This window comes from Ruditapes philippinarum, unplaced genomic scaffold, assembly GCF_026571515.1.
Source record: "Ruditapes philippinarum isolate M1 unplaced genomic scaffold, ASM2657151v2 ctg2084_1_1_1_1, whole genome shotgun sequence".
Taxonomy (NCBI): domain Eukaryota; kingdom Metazoa; phylum Mollusca; class Bivalvia; order Venerida; family Veneridae; genus Ruditapes; species Ruditapes philippinarum.
Genome location: NW_026866378.1, coordinates 32,651 through 49,475, shown reverse-complemented (window position 1 = coordinate 49,475; position 16,825 = coordinate 32,651). Strand labels below are relative to the sequence as shown.

The following is a 16,825-nucleotide window of genomic DNA, read 5'->3' as shown; positions in this document are numbered from 1 at the left end:
AGACAATATAGACTGTCAATCAAACAAGAAAATATAGACTTTCAATCAAACAAGTATATAGAATGTCAATCAAACAAGCAAATACAGACTTTCAATCAAACAAGACAATATAGAATGTCAATCAAACAAGACAATATAGAATGTCAATCAAACAAGACAATATAGACTGTCAATCAAACAAGAATATATAGACTTTCAATCAAACAAGACATTATAGAATGTCAATCAAACAAGAAAATATAGACTTTCAATCAAACATGACAATATAGACTGTCAATCAAACTAGACAATATAGAATGTCAATCAAACAAGACAATATAGAATGTCAATCAAACAAGAGAATATAGACTGTCAATCAAACAAGACAATATAGACTGTCAATCAAACAAGACAATATAGAATGTCAATCTAACAAGACAATATAGACTGTCAGTCACACAAACCAATATAGAATGTCAAACAAACAAGGCAATATAGACTGTCAATCAAACAAGGCAATATAGACTGTCAATCAAACAAGGCAATATAGACTGTCAATCAAACAAGGTAATATAGACTGTCAATCAAACAAGGTAATATAGCCTGTCAATCAAACAAGACAATATAGAATGTCAATCAAACAAGACAATATAGACTGTCAATCAAACAAGACAATATAGACTGTCAATCAAACAAGGCAATATAGAGTGTCAATCAAACAAGGTAATATAGAATGTCAATCAAACAAGGCAATATAGAATGTCAATCAAACAAGACAATATAGAATGTCAATTAAAAAAGGTAATATAGATTGTCAATCAAACAAGGCAATATAGACGGTCAATCAAACAAGGTAATATTGACTGTAAATCAATCAAAGACAATATAGCCTGTCAATCAAACAAGACAATACTAAAACAATATTCCTTAGCAATTACTAAAATAACAATTATATTAAATTTCTAGACAGTACATCTATTGTTTCAACAGTAAATTCTCAATATTAATCATTCAATGATTCCCAATTTTACACCAATTTCTACTTATTAGCAGTTACCAATAGAACATCGAATTTTATTTTTCAGCAATTACTAATTCATTGGCAAAATCTATTTGTCAGAAAATACCAACATAAAAACAAATCCTATTTTTCATTTTAACATTTCATTTCCCATCTAATTTACTGAACTTTAGCAATTAAATTTCCCTGGATAGTGTTTTAACATTTAGTACCATGAAGTAACTTACATTATAGCATAAAATGTTTATAAAATTCAATTCCTATGATTTACTTACAGCATATATATTTCCCAGTGTAAAGTGGTTAACATTAAGTTCCCTGGAAATATCAATGGCAGCATGTACAACAATTGCTGCCTCGTTGGATTTCTGGGCACGGTGTAAAACATTTGCTAAACTGATCAGAGCCACATCTTTCTGCATCCTGAAAATAGTAGATGTCATTTGTACATACATATACATAATTATCAGCAATACTTTTAGTGTTTTTATTCGCAAAGTTTTCCTACAATACAAAGACAAACCAGTTCTTTTTGAACTCATCATAACTATAACCTTTAATGGATTCCACCAAGGAGTGACAGGAAAGACAAAATTTAAAAAAAAAATAACAAAAAAAAACAAAAAACAAGTAAATACTTTTGAATGCCTTTTCTCAGCGTTCCTGTCTTAGTAATGGGCTTTTGGTCATTTCTTTTGCTTACTTAATTCTTTTTCTCCTAAAAGAACGCTTAAAGTTTGGTAATTTCATGAAAATTCAGCTTTAGACCCTTTGATAGATTTCTTAAATCAATCTAATGTAAATTTGCTCTTTTGCTCAATTGAGTGCCTATAGTAGGCACAATAAACTTGTGCATCAAAACTGTAAAATTGTTACCTAGGAGAGAAGTGGAGCGCTCTTCTTACACACTCTATAACATTATAAGGGTCGCCCTTGATCCTCCAGTAAAACGCAGCCATGTTGTATAATATCCACGAGGTTTGATTCTGAAATGAGCAGATACAGATGAATTTATTGTTATTATTCTGTGATACGGTTGTCATGTTTATATGTTAAAATGGATATTATATAATCGGTTTTTAGCTGAAAACCGGTAAGGAAACGAATACCAGGTGACCAAGGTTAATATTAGACAAATACCAGGTGACCAAGGTTAATATTAGACAAAGTGACAATTTTTTACAAAATTTATTCTAAACATTATATTAGTTTTTAATAACAAGATTTGACATTCTGTATGTATTTCACTTGTTTTCTCTGATTGCATGCTATCTGATAGGCAGGCACTTTAACAGCATGTCCACTGCTGTATATTTTGATAAGGTAATGATTACATGTCAAGTATACGGTCTAAGTGTAATTAAAAGAAATAACTGAACTATAAACAAATATATAACCATTCTTACAAACAAATAACATCTTCTAATCCTGTATTTTTCCTCTATTCCTTTATTATAAACCTAAATGAAAGACCTATCCCCCCCCCATCCTCATTCCCGTAACTTTTCATTTTGAAACTATTCCCTTATACATGTACATGTAATACAATGTAATACCTTTTTAAAAGCTTCATAAATTCTATGCCCATATTCATCAACGTTATCTTGATAAGTTATTGCGTTTTTAAGCCCAAGTTCCGGAGAACCCGGCAATTTCCGGCGGTCCCTCATACCATCCAGGTGCTCGTAAGCATACGGACTGTAAGGTAGGTCTACATACTGCGTACAGTCAGGCTGCATCAGGAATGACCCAGGTACGAATCTTGGTAGATAGTCCTCGGGCCTGTGAAATATGAATAAAACAATTAAGTAAAATAGAGAAAAACTGAAATTCATTAACAACGCCTAAAATGACAAAACTGAAAATGTTGCAGGATACATTTGAAGGACTTGAGACAGTACTGGAAAGTGCAAGTTAAATTTATCACACAATCATTATCACTATGGCCTATCTTTTATCATTGATGGAAACCCACAGTACACATTATTTAATACTTTATAACAGTAAATAATATGAGAGGAACACACGACAATGCTAGTTTTGGGTATTCACTACCCTTTTTCAAGGTACATTTAATACTTGTACAAGGTAAATAGCCTGGGTTATCGGCGATGATCTTTTATATTGAAACTGACATTACCTTTGAAACAAAATAATACACAATTTTATACAGATAAATATTCACATAACATGCTTTTCAAATTAACATTTTCAATTTTCCCTAAATTTTTTCTAGCTTTTGTACCCCAGTTCTACATCTGTTTCACAATGTTTGCCAAGTAGATATTTTTGTGCCATTGTAAACCATGCCAACTTACCTTATTCCTTTATTTTCTAGAGGTAACACTGTGCTGATATAAAGGTCAAGGTCAGGCAGCTGTTTTCCGGCTGCTAAACAATCAGGATCTGTTTTATAAAACTTCTCCTCTAAACCTGAAATAAATAAAATTCAAAATTGCTCTAATCTCAAAAGTATAAATCAATAACATACACATTAATTTTCTTTTTCTTTCCAAATACAATCAAATTTTTCATAACATGCTTGATTAAATTTAGATTTTGCCCCAGTAAGGCTGAGGCCACAGAATTCAAATAAATTAAACTCATAATCTACATTACAAATCAAATATTAACCCTTTGACCTTCTAAATCCCTTAAAGGGATATGTCCAGTTTTCATATTTTTTTAAACTGTCCAGTATCAAATTTACGGATAACATAAAGAAGAAAATTTAAATTTACTCCGCCAACAGTAACTGTATAAAACCAGGTTGGACTGCAAGTATTTGCAGACTAGCAGGACTCTATACTGGTGGCAAAGGCTGTTCCCTTTCGGTTTCAGTAGGATAAGTTTAGAATTTATAAAAAATTTAATGTCAAATTTGTACTCAATTGATCAGGACCTGTGGTATGAATGAAACAAAGACTTAAAAAAAATATTTTTGTTTGGTTGGGTTTTAACGCTGCACCAGCATGACCAGTACACAGAATAGGTAATAATTGGCGCTTTTGCAGCTTTACTGATGGAGGAATACATCAGGTGCCCCTCTGTGCATTATTTCAGGCACAAACTGGCACCCGAGAAGAACCACCAGTGCTCTTTAAGCTAGCTGGATAGCTTTCTCACATGTAAAATCCGATGACACTTTTATAAGCACCTTGAATCTACATGATCTACATGTACTACAGTGAGAGGCAAGAGGTTTGAAGTCAACTACCATAATCAATCGGCCACACACATCTTTCTAGGGTTTTATTAACATTAAAAGCACATACATTGTATCTTTATATATTAATCTAACTTTTATGTTTATCAAGTATACAATGTTTCCTTAAAAACAATAAATGCAAAATTCTGTTCTGTTCAGTCAGAGGTCATTACTTTACATGATTCAAAACTGGGAGGTAAATTGCATTATAAACATGATTCCTGTAATGAAATTGAAACAAGAATCTTTGAAAAGATTTATCTCTGATCAGCGGTAATCCCAGAACTCGTGTGATGTGAGAGACTTGGTCTAAGATAAATAGCTGAGAGGATGCACCACTTGTAACAGGAGACAATTAGTTCAATATTTCAAACGATAACTAACCAGCAAGATTATACGGATTCTAAAAATTATTAAAATAAACATCAACCAAACACCACAATGTGTGCAGGAATGTAAAAATGATGTCTATTTATGTTTTCAAACATTCTGTTGATAATATAATGTTTACTATAAATACTCCATCGAGATTAATTCAGCTTTGCAAAATTTGAATCAATTTTGTTTACACAACTTTATAATTATAGTTATACACACACTTCCTGATGTTTATAAGTTACTTCGACCAAATATAGACAAGTATTTTCATTACAATTCTTAGGAAGATATTCAAAACTAAGTAGTTATAGCATCTAGATTTCTTGTGTCATGAATTTGACTCAATCTTGTTTTCTTGTCCAAGATTGATATCTTCGCTTCCCTCTAAAGTGTTATTTTTTTTTTTGTTGTCAGTGTGATGTCTTAAGCCCCTAGAAGCCAGCAACACTAACAGAGGTTGGATTTTGTAATACAAGAGATGAAATTATCACATATCCAAGATAAGCTCTCTTTCAAAGAAAATTTAATCAAATACAATCTAATGATAAAGCCTCCACATGCGGAATATGTGAGTGTGAATGGCTCAAAGTTGACTAGAGAGGCTGCTATAGAAGCAATTACACTCAGATAGTATCTGTACTTCACTCATGCTTCGAGTAAATACACATAGATGAATCGCCACGTTAATAAGCCTGTTATATATTTTACGATGTATTTGGGATTTGAAACTTAAATTTCTTGACCTAACTTGTAGGCCCGGTTCCACAGTGGTTAGACAAGAAGCTAGCTCTCGTATGATCTACCTCTGAGGGCTTGCATCCTACTATTTAGTATGCAGTTTCGCCATACTCGTCGGCAAGTTATAGAGTGTTAGCCCTCAGCGCACAAGTCCTCAGACTCTCTCTCCTCTCCTCTCTCGGTACAACTTAGGTCGTTTTGCACAATGACCCTGTACCCTTGTGAATTTGGAATTTCAGCAGTGTTTTGCCCAAAATCAGGAATTTTGGCAGTGTTTTGCCCAAAATCAGGAATTTTAGCAATGTTTAGCCCAAAATCAGGAATTTTACCAGTGTTTTGCCCAAAATCAGGAATTTTAGCAGTGTTTTGCCCAAAATCAGGAATATAAATTTGTTATGGATGTCTTGATTACATAATTATAAATGTACTTCAAAGAACATAAAAATATGACTGTAGATAAAAACGGCTCACACATTATTAAACACTATAACTTTAACAAGAGCTGTCGGTAGGACAGCACGCTCGACTATTCTAAGTGCTTGATAGTAAAAGAGCCTTGATAATGTTAAATTTTTTAAGTTCACAAAAGGGCTAATTTTTTTTTATAAATTCATGTTATAGGCCTTAGAGAGAGTCTAATTATACAGTATTGGCTTGACTATTCGGAAGGTAATGTCACGAGGCTGTTTTATTGAGTATAATAATACTAATTACCTATGAATACATAAATTTGACAGAAAAGGTACAAAGGCTTGTTATTAAGATGTTTTATCAAGTAAATAACTGCTTTATTATTATGAATGCATAAAATTGTCCCAAAAAAGGCACAAACCCTTCAGTAGTTATTGAGATAACAGCTTACAAGCAAAACTTTACCATGAATTTCTAAGTTGAAAAAGGGGAGAAAAATCAGCCTAAATGCAAGATAGAATTATGGATCTTTGTCAGTGACCTACAATTATGACCCTAAATGCATATGTGAAGTTTTAAATAAATATCTTTAATAGTTATTGAGATATGTAAAACTTGCATGTAAACATTAACCAAGAGACTAAGTAGAAAAGGAGATATGAATCAGCCTTAATGCTAGATAGAGTTATGGAACTTGGTCAGTGACATACAATTATGACCCTCCAATTATGACCCTAAGTGCATGTGTAAAGTTTCAAGTAAATATATTTGAAGACCTTTAACCAAAATTTCTAAGTTTCAAAGGGGCAAATAATTCTGCAAATATTGCAGGCAGAGTTATGCAATTTTGCAAACTTGATGTACATTGTTACTATAAAAAAGTATTTTAAATTACAATTGAATATCTCAAGCAATAATTGAGATATTTGACTTTACAAAAAAGTTTTAACCAAAAATTTCTAAGTTAAAAAAAGGGACATAATTCTGTCAATATTGTAGGCAGAGTTATCCAACTTTGTCAATCTGATGTAGCTTGTTACTATAAATAAGTATTGTAAGTTTTCAATTGAATATCTCAAGTAATAATTGAGATATTTGACTTTACAAAAAACTTTAACCAAAATTTCTAAGTTAAAAAGGGGCATAATTCTGTCAATATTGTAGGCAGAGTTATCCAACGTGTCAATCTGATGTAGCTTGTTACTATAAATAAGTATTGTAAGTTTCAATTGAATATCTCAAGTAATAATTGAGATATTTGACTTTACAAAAAACTTTAACCAACGCAGACGCGGACGCGGACGCCGGGGCGACTACAATAGCTCTCATATTCTTCGAATAGTCAAGCTAAATATACGTAACCTCACATACATGTAACTGTTTAAATAACAATTTTTTTTTTCAAGAACTGTGAAAATCATGAGCAGACTTGAAAATGATATATCCAAACATTTAAATGATATGTCCAAACATTTAATTTTTTTTCCATTCTAAGTTAATAAAAGCCGACCCTTATATACATTATTCTTATTTTTTCTGTATAAATGATATTTCGTCTATTAACTTTTCATGTGATTGCCAGGACATACTTTTAACTAAGACTATTTTCTTTCTGAATGTCATAACCTTAGTGCAGTAACAGGTTAACTTCTTTTATAATTTAATAGTTTACTGCACTACGGCAAAAATGTATAACAGTGGCTATTTAAGACTTAACCTTTAATGGCAGCTTCCTTGAGTAAAATACTTTAAAATTACGCAGTTTTCCCCAAGAATTCAATTTACAGCAAGTTTCTCTCCACTTTTTGCTAAAAAAAATACCATAAATGCTGTGTTACTTTTCCCCAAATGGCCCTTTCCCCTACCTTCCAAAAATGCCAAGTATTAAACAAGGCTTGTATTTATAATGGACATGACATAGGAAGAACATACCTGAGTATCACAGAGCAAAATAAATGTTTACTGTTGCCTAAAGTTTTTTTTTTTTTTTTTTTTTTAAAAAACAAACTTTATTCATCTATACATTTTCATTTTGTAAAAATTGACAAAAATGATTAAATTATTTTATTTTGTAACAAGAACTGTCGGAGGACAGTAACGCTCGACTATTCGAAAATTTGTCACAAGGGTGTTTCATTGAGTATAATAATGCTTACCTATATGAATACATAAAATTGTCCGAAAAGGTACAAACTCTTCAAGTTTCAATACATTCCCTTCAGTAGTTATGGAGATACAAGCTTACATGCAAACACTTAACCAAGAATTCATGAGTCGAAAAAGGGGCATAAATATGTAAAAAAGCAAATCAGAGTTATGGGACTTGTGCCAATTATCTTAGATAATCACAGAGAACAAGTGTGTGAAGTTTCAATCCATTCCCTTCAGTAGTTATGGAGATACCAGCTTACATACAAAAACTTAACCAAGAATTTCTAAGTCGAAAAAGGGGCATAATTATGAAAAAAAGCAAACCAGAGTTATGGGACTTGTGCCAATCATCTTAGATAATCACATAGAACAAGTGTGTGAAGTTTCAATCCATTCCCTTCAGTAGTTATGGAGATACCAGCTTACATACAAAAACTTAACCAAGAAGTTCTAAGTCGAAAAAGGGGCATAATTATGAAAAAAAGCAAACCAGAGTTATGGGACTTGTGCCAATCATCTTAGATAATCACAGAGAACAAGTGTGTGAAGTTTCAATCCATTCCCTTCAGTAGTTATTGAGATACCAGCTTACATACAAAAACTTAACCAAGAATTTCTAAGTCGAAAAAGGGGCATAATTATGAAAAAAAGCAAACCAGAGTTATGGGACTTGTGCCAATCATCTTAGATAATCACAGAGAACAAGTGTGTGAAGTTTCAATCCATTCCCTTCAGTAGTTATGGAGATACAAGCTTACATACAAAAACTTAACCAAGAATTTCTAAGTCGAAAAAGGGGCATAATAATGAAAAAAAGCAAATCAGAGTTATGGGACTTGTGCCAATCACCTTAGATAATCACAGAGAACAAGTGTGTGAAGTTTCAATCCATTCCCTTCAGTAGTTATGGAGATACCAGCTTACATACAAAAACTTAACCAAGAATTTCTAAGTCGAAAAAGGGGCATAATTATGAAAAAAAGCAAACCAGAGTTATGGGACCTGTGCCAATCAACTTAGATAATCACAGAGAACAAGTGTGTGAAGTTTCAATCCATTCCCTTCAGTAGTTATGGAGATACCAGCTTACATACAAAAACTTAACCAAGAATTTCTAAGTCGAAAAAGGGGCATAATTATGAAAAAAAGCAAATCAGAGTTATGGGACTTGTGCCAATCACCTTAGATAATCACAGAGAACAAGTGTGTGAAGTTTCAATCCATTCCCTTCAGTAGTTATGGAGATACCAGCTTACATACAAAAACTTAACCACAGGGACGCCGACGCCGACGCCGACGCCGACGCCGACGCCGACAAATGGGTGACTGCATTAGCTCGATTATTCTGCGAATAGTCGAGCTAAAAATTGACGAAAATGAAATGTTATAAATCATGGTTTTAGAACTTTGTATAACTACGCTATCAAAATATCAGATGGGTTGGGCACCCTTATCTCATGAGATATCAAATGGCAATGTTGAACACTTTGTGTTTTATTGCCATTAATCATTAATGATTTCATATCAAGCTAAAATATGGCATTATTATTGGAAAACACTTTTGTTGATTGCGGCTAAATGGATGACCTTTTAAAAAACTTATCAATAAAGCTCTTGGGACGTAATGCACGATAGTTATTATTGATCAAACCACGGGTTATTAATTATTTAACTCTTTCTACCAATATGTTTTAACATGCTATGAATAAATTAATGCAGAAAATGAAACAGTTACATGTAATGTAAATTTGTATGAATACATTACAGGCACTTTTACTGTGACTTCAAATGACGAAGAAATATGATTTTCGTGAATTTTTCATCTGTGTTGAAAAGTTCAGTAATTTGTAATGGCATAACACCACTTGGTCCTCAATATAGCGTAATCATGGCCCTGACTAATCTGTTACAACCACATTTCACTTAGCCTGTCATTGAGTATCATGACATCTATATAATTGAGCCGCGTCACGACAAAACCAACAAAGTGCGTTTGCGACCAGCATGGATCTAGACCAGCCTGCCCATCCTCGCAGTCTGATCAGGATCCATGCTGTTCGCTATCAGTAGTGATGGAGAATCGGACCAAAAACATAATCGATAATTGAATTGAATCAAACATAATTAATCGATTAAAATCGGTAAATAATCGAAAACTATTTGTAAATATGCTGGTTCATCTACCAGTTGCCTATAATTAGAAAAACACTAGTACACATCTTTTCAAATATCTATTCTTTTATTTACTTATAATATATGATCATGTATTACAAACCACAGACTAGATTTACATATCAATTGTTTGTAAAACCTGAAAAAAAGTTAAATGAAACGTTTAGACAAAGCATAAACTCCTTAACAATAGCATTTTAACTCTTTTTAACCATTTAAATTCACAATGAACTTTAACTATCACTAAGCTTGAAGAAGCACAAATCTAACAGTAATTTACATGTTCATTTTAAGAAAAAAATATTGTTTTCACTTTCTCTGGACTAAGGCAGGCTCCTTGTCGCTGGTTCTCTGTACTGGTTCGGGTGAGGGCTGCGTTCATTAACGCCACATTTCCTTGTTGATCTTGTTTATCATATTTTGAACTAGATACAGTATGACTAGTTTCATCAGTGTTATGGTGATGTTAGTCGAAATGCTGCTGTAAATTTGTTGTATTACCTAAAAAAACATAAACATAATTTTCTCAGTCCATACTTTCATTTAAAAACCACTACTTAGATTCTTTTTTTTTTCTTTTTTTTAAATCATATTTTGGACTGTGGCTTAGTTTTCAAAAATATTCATTTTTTTTTCATTTTAAATTAACCTTACATTGATACATAACACGTTAAACATTATAATTTACAAAGCATGTTATCATGTTGACAATTGCCTACGATAAAAACTGGTACAGAACTACATGTACGGTAACAGGTTATATCCGAAAAATCATAATGGGAGAAATAAATCACATTTGTTCGCATACAACTTTGTTTTCAAAAGTTTTCATTTTTAATCGACCTTACCTGGATACATTACAAGTTATACATTATCATTTACATAGCATTTGAACACGTTCATAATTTCCTACAATAAAAACTTGTACAAGAACCACATGTCCGCTAACAGGTGATATCCGAAAAAATGGAAAAAAATATTCACCTTTGTTTGCATACGACTTCATGTATAATCGGCAAATGACGGTCGTCATGTGAAGGTTCTGCTTGACTGGCGGGCCGTCAGAATGTTTTTTTAAAACCAAAGACAACGCCAAACTAACAAGCGTGTCTTCCCTTGGAAGTTGAAAATTTCCTCGTCCGACTTTACGATGAGAGTAACGTCCCTTTGTGATTTTCTTTTAACCCAAAGAAATGTAAGTAGCAACATCGATTTTACAGTAAAGAAATCGATTGTCGCTAACATAAGCGGCCAGCGACGATTATTCGATTCTACTCGATCATCGTGACATCACTAGCTATCAGTTTCTCTACTTGCTATAGGGTTTGTAAGCGAACAGCATGGATCCTGATCAGACTGCGCTCATATTATTATATGGATGATATTTAACATTTGATCCAATACTGATTCATAATGGTCATAGAATATTGATTCAATTTAAAAACCATATTCCTTGCCTAGTGCACATATTGCTCTACTTTGTCTGAAGGGAGAAGTCTCACTTTGTTACAAGAAAACATACTTTTTAGCAATGTTATATATAATGTTTGACTTGGGATAACTAAAACAAGCAAGCATAACACCAACATTACAGTTTATAACATGTATTCAAATGTACTGGCTATTTAATTTGGTGTACATGTATAAATATATCACGATTTTTGAATCAGTCTTCTTCTAAATTTTCTAAATACAGTCAAACTTGTGAATAAAGGCCACCAAATGGAGAGACAAGTGGTGGTCTTAATAGACAGGTGGTCTTAATAGACAGGTGGTCTTAATAGACAGGTGATCTTTAATTGGAGGTTACTTTATTACATTTTATCAATAAAGGGTTATCAAAAAGTGACCTTTATTTGCAAATTGCAGGGTTATCTGTATTCAGAGGTGGTCTGTAACACTTGTTTCACTGTACTGTACATCTTTTTGCAACATATGGTTTGAATTTATACTTACTTAATGTTTACCCTGCTGAAGGAGAAAGTGATTAGTCTTTGCCACCAGTATAGAGCCAGGCCAACCTGCTTGTGTCAAAATGGAAATTGGAAAACTCCATTTAAGAAATTCAGCAGGTTAAGGGTTAAACTTAGTGAAAGGTAGAAATGTCTTATTTTTGCAAGTGGAAAAATTACAAATATTACCAATAAACTGTTTGAGAGATAGGGGAATAATTGTCTTCAGCAGACAGTCTGGTCTGAACAAAGCAACACTATTTGTTTAATGGATTGAAACTGTAGGCCTTTCCAATAGTCAATACATAATTTAGCAACAAATCAACCTTGTTCAATGTTTGAAAATGACATGCTTTTGTTCAAAAATTGATTAAAATTTATAAAGAATATACATGTATAGGTAGAATTTAATGACGATCAATGCTTTTCAATAAAATAATCAACTCCAGTGAATTCATAAACTGTTAAAATGTGATAACATTTTTATTCCTAAAAACCGTATTAAAGCCATATTAAATTCTTATTTAATTAAATATATCTCCTTAAACAATTAATTTTTACTAAAGAGCAACTTCATACAACATTTTTTTCCTGGAAAATATTATTAGTTACTTCCTTAACAATGACATTTCAAACGTCTAATACTCCTTTGAATTGAAGTACTACTGTTTATTTTTACATTTAAAAAAGATACTAAATAGCAATAATCAGCATTTTAACATAGTTAATTTTGAGCATGATATATATATTGTTTAACCCATCTTCCAGCTAAATGTCTCAAAATGGACTTGTAAACCTTACAATCCGGACAAAGCTGAGGGAAAATTACAAAATATTTACTGACAGAATAAGTTGATAGTTATCATGCCTGGACAGGTAGCAGTTATGTTTGAATTAGGAATAGGACCATATATTGTCCCTTCATGATGTTGCAAAAAATGCCCTGTCGAAATTGTTTTGTCAATTAGGTAAATGGCTATAATGAGCCACTATTTAAGCAGAAATAATCACCTGTATCTCTGTCCTCTGTACTGTCTATCTCAACTTTCCTAGAGAGCAGTTCCTGCTTCAGTTTGTCTAGCATGTTAGCTCTCTCCTCTTGTTTCATAAAGGCAACAAGGTCATATGGCCTTTTCATGTTAAACACTGAGTCCATCTACAAGCAGAAAGAATAATTCAATACATATATTGCAGATTATCTACTTGCAATGTAAATAGGAAAAGCATTTTTAGCATTATCATTTTTTCCTATACATGTATATGATTTGTACATGTTACAATTAATTATTGATTGAGTGATGTATTGTATATTAGGAAGATACTTAAAAATTGTTAAAAAAAATCACTTACAAAATGATATGACAATGTTAATATTTCTTATAATATATAAAATTATATTGATATTGGCTTTGGCTATATCCTGGAATAGACACCGTGGTCTAAACTTCTAACATATCTTAATAAAGATAAGCATGTCTCCCTTGCAGAATTATTGGCTCCAAGTTAGGAGCCATTGGCTCCAATTTTTTCTGATTGGCGAATTTGGTGGTGCAAACTAAAATTTACCCAGAGGGAACCATGAGTATATATAAGGTTCATTCCGTTTTCTTCAGTGTATTAATATGCGGAAAGTCCGAACGGGGCCAAAGGCCCTGCGAGGGCTGTACCGCTCTTAGATAACATGTATGACGCGTATCAATTCAAATGAAATCAAATTGAAAGTAAATGAAAATTTCAAAAAAATATATATCCTATACCTAATGAGCTGTAAAAAAATCCTTAGTTATAGGGCGCCGCCATATTGAAATCCTTTTGAGCTAAATATAGATATCAGAGCGCTATTAATGAGCGTCTACAAAATCTAGACCATTGCTAGCAGACACATGCTAAATAACACTTCCGGTGAAAGAATGATGTGCAAGATCAGAAAAAAACATTCATTTTATTGATAAGAACTATAGTAACGATAATAAATATAAAATGTTACTTTAACATATCCTTTTTGATAAATTAGCACATTAAAAGATAACGTTAGAACAACAACTGGATTAGAGATTAACAAAAATGGCGGACAGGATTTTTCCAAACGCCGACGCATGCGCAGTGGTCCCCCTTGATAGGTTGAACACCACCAATTTATTCGTTTTGTTTACGTTAGAAAATACCGTAGAAAATACTACTAATGAAGTGCAAAAAAAATCTGGTTTACATGTACACTAAACATGTTATGCTAAAATCATAATTCATAAGAGCTTTCCGCGCCATAGGTAGCACCTAATTTCATATTATCGGTGTATTATATACAAGTTTTACTTCTAAAATATACATAGGGGTCTAATCCAGGAGATTGCCTTGGCTGTATTGCTAGTTTATTTTTAAATGTAATTTAACTTTTAAATAACAAACTGTCATTGTTGGTCTAATAAATCATGATTAATTCATTGTTAAATTGTAAAATATAAAAAAGATCATACACAACAGAACAACAACTCAATGACCTTTGAACTGACAACTACATGTACTAAAAAGTTTTTGACAGTTGTCAGACAGTCTGCTTTATGTTATTCTATGCTGGGACGGCAAAATCAACTGTCCGTATTGCTTGTCCCACAACCTGTACAGGCAAGTGGAAATTTTCAAGAATTTACTATATACTAATATAGTATGTTTATTACAATGTATGTTATACCGACAAGTTAAGAAATGCTTCAGAGAAATACAGACAAGTTAGTCAAATTCAGATTTTGCCGGCCCTGCTATGATTAACAAAATAAATATAAATATATATTTTAACTTATTTCTCTCATTGTCAGATGTCATTTTACCCTTTAACATTAAACAAGGAAAATAAATAGATACAGTACATGTACAAAATCTAATTTTGTTTTCATGTCTGAAATATCATTTATATTAAATGCAAGGTTAAAATCTTGCAAATTTGCATATATGGCACTGAATCCAGTCAAAAGCAGCAGTTGCTATGGCCAGTAGTTGACTGTTTGCAACAAGCGTTTAATCAATAAATCTACTTGTATCTTCAGAGTACACGCAGGTTATTTTAGAAAATTATGTTTGAATTTTAGAATAAATTTTTCACATATTCACATGTAAGTATGCAAATGACAACTACCTGAGCCTGAACTTTTCCATCTTCTGTAACAACCCAATGCGTCGAGGCTTGCGAAAGCCTTATGTTAGAAAAAAATAAGTTTAAACTAATTAGGACTGCAATTTGAGCAGCCATGTTTACTTTTTCCTCCAGCTCATTTCCGGTTGGCGGTGAAGCGGTAGAAATACAAATTGTAATAATGACTAAATAATTTAGTGGTTTGAAACAATTACTTTATAGTGTGGCTATTTTTAATTGCATTTTATTTTTGTGTCGCCTCTACAGAGTTGTGGCGACATATAGGGATCACTTCTCCGTCGTCTGTCTGTCTGTAAAACTACTGGTGCAATTTCATCCAAACTTTATAGGAATGATCATTACCAAGGCATATCATAGGTCAAAGATTTTTGTCAGAGTTATGGCCCTTTAATACTTTATTTTTTAAAGGTTGTCCGGACTTCTCCTCTTATACCACTAACGCAATTTAAACAGACTTTACAGGATTGTTCTGTAGCTCAAGTACTTGCGCATATTACACAAGTTTTCCGGTTGAATGATTTTTGGCCGAGTTAGCTTACGGCTGTTGAATAAGAAGGTGTTTCACAGGTGACAGTATCAGTGTTTGGACACCCACCCTTATCTGATACAACCCTGAAAAGAAATAATTCAACACTCTAAGGCTTACTATAAGGTACCAAATACAAAACCACCAATAAAAAGAAAAAAAATCCACTATCAAAATTATAATTATAGATATAGATCTATATATAGATCTAGATATGGATCTATAACTATAATTTTGATAGTGGAAACATTCTTTTATAATTTTATCGGTAGTTTTGTATTTGGTACCTTATAGTAGGCCTTAGAGTGTTGATTTTTTTCAGGGTTGTAATAGGGGTCCAGGGGCAGATAGGTGGGGTGTCCAAATTTGTGGTTGCATTTAGGGTGTTGTCAGCTACACAGAAGCTTTTCTGGACCACTCCTCAGAAACTACTGGTGCAATTTCATTTAAACTTTACAGGAACTATCAGTATCAAGCCTAGTTGTGCATTTGAACATCGGCTTTATATGGTTCAATAATTTTTGTCGCTGTTATAACCCTTTAATTATCTTTATCTTTAAAGTTTGTCTGGACTACTCCACTAAAACAACTAATTCAATTTCAATGAAACTTTACAGCATTGATCGGTAGGTCAAGTACTTACGCATATTACACAGGTTTTCCGATCGGATGATTTTTGGCCGAGTTATGGCCCTTGAATAAAAAAGTGTTGTTTTGTTGTTGTTGTTGTCAGCTACACCGAAATGTGTCTGGACTACTAGTGCAATTTCATCAAAATGTTACAGGAATGATCAATACCATGTTAAGTTATGCATATCATCGAAATTTTATGGTTCAGTCCATTTTTTGTCGGAGTTATGGCCCTTTATTTTTTTAACAAATTTGTCCGGACTACGCATCTTATACAAGTAATCCAATTTCATTGAATCTTTACAGGATTGATTGGTATGTCAAGTACTCGCGCATATTACATGGGTTTTCCCGTTAAATGATTGTTTGGCCAAGTTATGACCCTAGAATAAAAGAAAAATAGTGTTTGTCACATGAGGCGTCATCGCCACCTCTTCTAGAATGTATACACGTGCTGTTAAAGAATTTATTTTATTATATGATCTAAATATAGCTTCAATCTCATTGGTCC

The 16,825-nt window shown here is 32.7% G+C and overlaps 1 protein-coding gene across 1 annotated transcript in view; it reads right to left on the bottom strand.

Moving 5' to 3' along the window:
• Positions 1-15,296, bottom strand: part of LOC132732335 (tetratricopeptide repeat protein 17-like) — an 85,752-nt gene extending 70,456 nt beyond the window's left edge. The window contains 6 exon segments of the mRNA XM_060718741.1: positions 1,276-1,423; positions 1,877-1,986; positions 2,557-2,782; positions 3,319-3,433; positions 13,022-13,166; positions 15,141-15,296. Coding sequence (XP_060574724.1) covers positions 1,276-1,423; positions 1,877-1,986; positions 2,557-2,782; positions 3,319-3,433; positions 13,022-13,166; positions 15,141-15,254 — 858 coding nt within the window. The 5' untranslated portion in view covers positions 15,255-15,296.
• Between the last annotated feature and the right edge of the window lie 1,529 nt (positions 15,297-16,825).